At 35.2% G+C, this 6,933-nt stretch overlaps 1 protein-coding gene across 1 annotated transcript; it reads left to right on the top strand.

The window, feature by feature from the left end:
- The first annotated feature begins 1,481 nt into the window (after nucleotides 1-1,481).
- On the top strand, nucleotides 1,482-2,964 carry LOC132060976 (lignin-forming anionic peroxidase). The gene is made up of 4 exons (XM_059453864.1): nucleotides 1,482-1,800; nucleotides 1,906-2,097; nucleotides 2,204-2,369; nucleotides 2,457-2,964. The coding sequence occupies exons 1-4, from the start codon at nucleotides 1,579-1,581 to the stop codon at nucleotides 2,843-2,845; spliced, it is 969 nt and encodes a 322-aa protein (XP_059309847.1). The 5' UTR covers nucleotides 1,482-1,578; the 3' UTR covers nucleotides 2,846-2,964.
- Nucleotides 2,965-6,933: the final 3,969 nt, after the last annotated feature.

The following is a 6,933-nucleotide window of genomic DNA, read 5'->3' as shown; positions in this document are numbered from 1 at the left end:
CATTTATAAAACTCACGGTGTCATTTACTTCTGCATTTTACGTTTAGTGTTTTCTGAGCAAGCAGTCGACTACTGGTCTAACCTAGTCGACTACCAGAACGAAAAATTTGCAATTCACCCCCCTCTTGCACTTTCACTATATGCAGCGCGAATCCGGATATTGCTGACTCCAATGCGGATACCGAACACCAGGTGGAAATCGGAAAAAAAAAAAAGCCTTGTTCCCACCCCAAAGAAAAAAAAACGAGGTTTATACTTTGTAGTACTAGAGAGTTAAGTTTTTATTGGTTTTCAGAGCGATTAAATATATTACTCAATTTTTTCAAGATAAAATTTATACATTTAAAAATTGAAAAATAGTATTATAAATAATAAACTTTATAGTTAAGAGTCTTCAAAAAATTTTAAAATCATTGCAATAAGATGTTGACTGATTCTTTATTCTTAAATAATGTACTTCTTCTTGGAACAGTAGTAACAAATAACAATAACAATAATAAAACGAACCCATTATCATTTTGCGAAATCTTTCAAAGGACAGCCAGCTAAGATTTACATTGGGTGGAAAAAAAAGGGGCAAAAAACGAGTAAATCGTAGCCCTTACCCGTGAACTTTGGCAATAACGCGGTGTAGCAGCCAATAGTGACTTTTAATTTATTTTATTTTTTAATCAATAATGACTAAAGTAGCAAAATAAAAACATATTCGATACTACATCGAATCAAATAATTTGATTATAATAAAAAATATATATATATCAATTTGAAGTGCATATATTCGATTTTAGTCGAACTTATTCCCAGATTGTTTAGAATATTTTGTAAAAAGTTATATTCGTTGTTTGACGATTAGTAATTCAAAACACGCTTTGTAATTGGGCCACCACCTTCATCCACATTGGCGTTATCTTCTTGACCTCCAGTTGTTCTTTTTATAAAAAGTTGGATTCTAGTTATATTATTGTAATGATACAGCATGTTGACCTTTGACTTTCAACGTAATGCCCAAATCTATGTTATTGGAAAATGACATTCATGCCATTTTTATAAATCTACAAAATAAAGAAAAACTGATTCATGAAGCTCCCTAGCGTGGCAAGTCACACACTATCCGATGCAGAATCAGAATTTTTTAATTTATGAGTCCTAGACCATAATTCTTTTAGTTAATTAGGTTTTGGATATGGATTATTTTGTATACAATAAATAAACTCTTAACAAAAATATAAAATTAGACCAAAAACTATAGAATTCTATTGAACCCGTAATTATTAGTATAGTTATGACTATTACTCCGCCCCTACACACTGTACGGATTTGTTTCACCTAATAAATAGGCAACTATTAGAACAAGTCAGACTATAGCAAGACAAAAGCGACAGCAATACGCTAATAGCAATTGACAGCCAATATTGACCAAAACAAGCTGTAAAATATAACGTGTGTCTGTGCCTATAAATATTTCAGTGGCACATTCCTCTTCCATCACCTTCACTTCTTTCATTCACCAAAGCTAATAAGCTTCTCTATATTCTTTGTCTCTTTGCGTCATATAACCATACGTTACACGGTTCCAAAATGAGTACTTCAAGCAACTCATTTGCAGCCATTGCTGCTATGTTTTCTCTTCTTCTACTCTCCAGCATGCAGTGTGATGCACAACTTTCTTCCACATTCTATGACCGCACTTGCCCTAATGCTCTCACGACGATTCGTACAAGTGTTAGACAAGCAGTGTCACGTGAACGTCGCATGGCTGCATCCCTCATTCGTCTTCATTTCCATGATTGCTTTGTTCAGGTTGGCTTGATACACACATTTTATGTTTCTAGCTCTATGTACTTCAAGTTAGAAATCATTCGTTAAATTCGACTATGAATTAATGAATTTGTGACTTAACTTTAGGGTTGTGATGCTTCTATCTTACTTGATGAGACCCCTACGATTGTTAGTGAGAAGACAGCCTTGCCAAATCTTGGGTCAGCTAGAGGCTATGGTATTGTAGAAGATGCAAAAAGAGAGCTTGAGAAAGCATGTCCAGGAATTGTATCATGTGCAGACATACTTGCAGTTGCTGCTAGGGATGCATCTACTCTCGTAAGTCCTCATTGTTAGGATTTTCTTTCACACTATAAAGGAAAAACTTTTTATGCTATAAAGAGGTATCATCCAATAACAAAAGGTATGTTAATAATAATATCAGGTTGGAGGTCCGTCATGGACAGTGAAACTCGGAAGAAGAGATTCAACCACTGCAAGTCATACTCTTGCAGAAACTGATCTCCCCGGGCCTTTTGATCCTCTTGATAGGCTTATTTCTGGCTTCGCCAAGAAGGGCCTTAGCACAAGGGACATGGTTGCTTTATCAGGTAAAAATTTATCAAATTATTCAACATAGATCGATCATATACTTGTATGGATCAGAAGTTCTAACGATTTAAATTCCTTGATTTTAGGAGCACATTCAATTGGTCAAGCACAATGTTTCCTTTTCCGTGATAGGATTTATAGCAATGGAACAGATATTGATGCTGGATTTGCTAGCACTAGAAGACGTCAGTGCCCTCAAGAAGACCAAAATGGAAACCTAGCTCCACTTGATTTGGTTACACCTAATCAATTGGATAACAACTACTTCAAGAACTTGAGACAAAGAAAAGGTCTTCTTCAATCAGATCAAGTACTTTTGAGTGGTGGATCCACCGATGATATTGTTTCTGAATATAGCAATAGCCCTCGAGCATTTGCCTCTGATTTTGCTGCTGCCATGATTAGAATGGGAGATATCAGCCCGTTATCTGGTCAAAATGGGATCATAAGAACTGTCTGTGGCTCCCTAAATTAATCTTTCAAATATTGACAAGTTTATTTAATTTAATTTGTATCATTTGATTCTTTATCTCTGTAATGTTTCAAGAATTAATAATGAAATAAAATCCTTATTATGCTCTAAGGAAGTTAAAAGTTTTAAGTTATAATCAATGGTTCATAGTGTAATTTAACTCTATGATTAAATTTGAATAGCCTCAATATTGAAAACACAGTCTACATTATTTGTCATAATATTACACGATTAATTAATTAATGATTGAGGAATAATTAAGTTGCATGGCATCCGAGCGTTAAATACCTCCTTTCTAGTTTCAGTAGTTTGGTAATTTTCTTCTATTCAATGTTTCTATATACCTACACAGGGCAAATAGGAAGCAAAAATAGTACTAGTTACATAGTACATAATATATTTATATGAATACCTTCTTAGACCAAAACTAATAAAAAATGATCGATAATGTCGTCTGCTTGATTTTGAAGAAACTGAAAATAGTGAAATAACTATAAGGGAAAATACATTAAAACCCCCAACGTATAGCCGGATTAATTATGACGCACCCAACCTTTACGGGCTATCTATAACCCCCAGTCTTAATTTTTCAATATTTTAGTAGCATTTTCGGCTGACGTGGCAAAAAAAAAAAAAAAACTGGCGAGTGAAAACGATTAAAATGTGATATTTTAATAAAAATTAATCTTTATAAATTTATTTATATTAAAATATCTCACCCACCCCACCCTCCCTCTCTTTCTTCTTCTTTCTCCTTTTTCTCTTTCTTCTTCTTTCTCCCCAACCACCGCCGCCTCCGCCGCCGCCGCCTCACCGCCCCCGCCGCTACACCGCTGCACCGCCGCTACACCGCTGCCGCACCGCCGCCACCAGCAGCAGCAGCAACGGGCGGTGACGTGGGGGTGGGGGTGGGTGAGATATTATTAATGTGTTACTTTAATTATTAATGTGTTATTTTAATTAGTAATGTGTTAATTTAATTATTAATGTGTTATTTTAATTATTAATGTGTTAATTTAATTATTAATGTGTTATTTTAATTAGTAATGTGTTAATTTAATTATTAATGTGTTAATATAATTATTAATGTGTTATTTTAATTTGAATTATTAAATGAAAAAAAAAGTGGCGGTGATGTGGCGATGACGTGGCAGTGACGTGGCGGAGAGTGTGCAACACTCTCCACTGTGCAATTGGGATTCAATTTTTTTTTTTGCCACGTCAGCCAAAAAATGCTACTAAAATATTGAAAAATTAAGACCGGAGGGTAATAGGTAGCCCGCAAAGGTTGGGTGCGTCATAATTAATCCGACTATACGTTGGGGGGGTTTTAATGTATTTTCCCTAACTATAATGCATGTCTTTAAGTTTAACGTCGACTTCTACGCATGCTCAGAATGAGCTTGCATTGTACTGCAAAAAAAAAAAAAAAAAAAAAAAAAAAAGAGAGAAAGCATAGTATTCTCATAACTCAAATTCATGAATATACATATTTGCCTATAATTAGAGTAAGTTTATATTATTTTGCGGAAGGTAGACAAATAATGGGATATATAGCCAATTGAGTTAGCTTAGGATCATATCTGTAGAAAAAATCCTTTCTACTAACTTCTGAAATAATGAAAGCATATCCAATTCTACAGTATTTCATTTATTTCAAAAAGAAAAAGAAATAAAATGACTCTCACTTTCAGAATAGCTTCTAAAAATGATGATTAATTACACAATCAGACCATTTAATTATTACTGTAGATAATTATAAAAAGATCTTTTGATATTTAAGTATTAATAATCTGATAAAAATAGTAACTAACCTTCCATCACAATGTAGGTATAATTTAAATCCATATTATAATAAAGCCAAATTAAAAAGAACTAGTGTCTCTTTCTGAACAAACTGTATCCAGTTGGAAAAATAAATCTTCTCCTAAAATACGTAGTATTATAATGCCGCCGACAGTTGACCTTTTGACATTTCACAATTTTATTATTTGACTTTCTAGTCTCAGCCTAAAACTCGATGAATAATTACTACAACTAGATATCATCAAATCATTGCAAATGTTATTGCACGCTTTCCCCAAAATAGAAAGGGAAAAAACCCAAAAAGGGGAGATAGAGGGGGTGGGGGAAGGAATATAAAAGGGAAATGTGAAAGATAGGATGATGTAATGATATTGCATGCCTTCTCCAAAATAGAAAGGGAGGAAACCCAAAAAGGAGATAGAGAATATAAAAGGGAAATGTAAAAGACAAGATGATGTATCTGTTGAAGAGAAGAATCCTGATATACAGGATATACATCCTGATATACAGGATACACCAGATATACATGATATACATTAGTGACTGTTAGTCGAGTTATAGTTGTACTCGAATTCTTTCATATATCTAGTTGTGTCATGATAAGGATTAGGGAGTATTGTTTGTATTAGAATAGGACTCTTGTATTTCAAGTATAGTAGGCTAAGGTTTCTATGTATCTTCACTCCTATATATGGAGCACCTGTACTCGGCTAAACATTATCATCAATAACAAAGTATTCCCTCTTGAATAGCTTGAGATTTCTATATGGTATCAGAGCATTAGAACTCTTCTCGCTGTTTAAGTCGTAAAACCTTGCAACTGCTCCTTTTCTATCCACTCTCAATGGCTCCAAACACACCTACGACTAATGCTCTCTCAACCTCATCACTGCACCACCTTATTGCCTCATGTTCCATCAAACTTAAACCAACAAACTACTTGATATGGAGGACACAGATACGTCAGGTTTATTCGAGGTGACGAGATTGATGTATCTCATCGTCGAAGAGGCAATGAAGACGTTATGTTCTCGAAGGATTGACCGGAAAACCGCCGAAATACTGAGAAACCGAGACGAGTGGTGAAGATTGGGAGGAGAAAGATGTGTTGCTTAGGAGTTGGATTTCAGGAACTATGACAAGAAAGTATGCCTTATAGTAGTGCACATCGCTAAAGAGTGCGGGAACGCCGAGGAATCCTATCTCCAAGCAACCAAAGATAAGGAGTTCCAACTTAAACAACAGTTGCAGAATGTTAAGTTGGGAACCAAACAAGTTAATGAGTACATTAAAGAGTTCAAAGGCATCTGTGATGGACTTGCAGCCATACACAAGCCTGTTGATGAAGATAGCAAAGTGATCAATTTTGCTAGAGGATTAGGCCTGAAGTACAAAACCTTCAGGACTGTCATGTTAGGTAAGGCACCCTTTCCTACTCTAAGTCAATTTATCAATGCACTTAGGGGATTTGACATGAGAGAGGATGAAGAAGAAGTGTCTCAACAGAACTTTAACATGGCATTCTCTGCTCAAAGAGGTAGAGGAAGAGGAAACTACACTCAAAGCAGGCAAGAGGAAACAACAACTTCAACTCCAAGGAAGAGGTTTCGAGCTGGCTGCCAAGGAAACAATAATCAAAATTATCAGACCAACTCAGGTGGAACTCAGAACAAAGGAAAAAGTACTTCTGAGTCATGCCAGATTTGTAGTAGAAACAATCACACTGCCCTAAAGTGTTTCTACAGGTGGGATTATTCATATCAACAAACGGATTTAGTTGCCGCGAAAATCGAGTCTTATGAATCGTTAACTCAACCAATACGGATGATGCAATGTATATGGACTCGGGTGCAACTAGTCATTTGACTAATAACTCGAGGTAATCATTCGATCTTAAGAGCTATGATGGTTCGATAAGATTATTGTTGGAAATGGTTCTAAGTTAGATATTACTCATAACTGGAAACACAATTGTGCTGGACCGAAACTAAAGGAAGTTCTTGTAGTACCTAAGATAAATAAGAATTTACTCTCGGTGATAGCAAAATTGCAAAAGATAACTCACGCACTCTTAAATTTGACGAGTCTCATTTTGTTGTTAAGGACAAATAAGACAAGGAGTCTAACAAGTGGAACTAAAAAATAAAGCCTATATGCACGGGAGGATAACAACTTATGTGCCTTAACTGCAACACAAGACTCCGGAAGAAATCGACACTATTTGGCATGCTAGATTAGGACATCCTAGTTTAAAGCCCTTTTCAAATTTTAAGAGAAATAGTTGT

The sequence above is a fragment of the Lycium ferocissimum genome, chromosome 6, assembly GCF_029784015.1.
Source record: "Lycium ferocissimum isolate CSIRO_LF1 chromosome 6, AGI_CSIRO_Lferr_CH_V1, whole genome shotgun sequence".
NCBI lineage: Eukaryota > Viridiplantae > Streptophyta > Magnoliopsida > Solanales > Solanaceae > Lycium > Lycium ferocissimum.
This window is presented reverse-complemented; position numbering and strand designations above follow the sequence as displayed.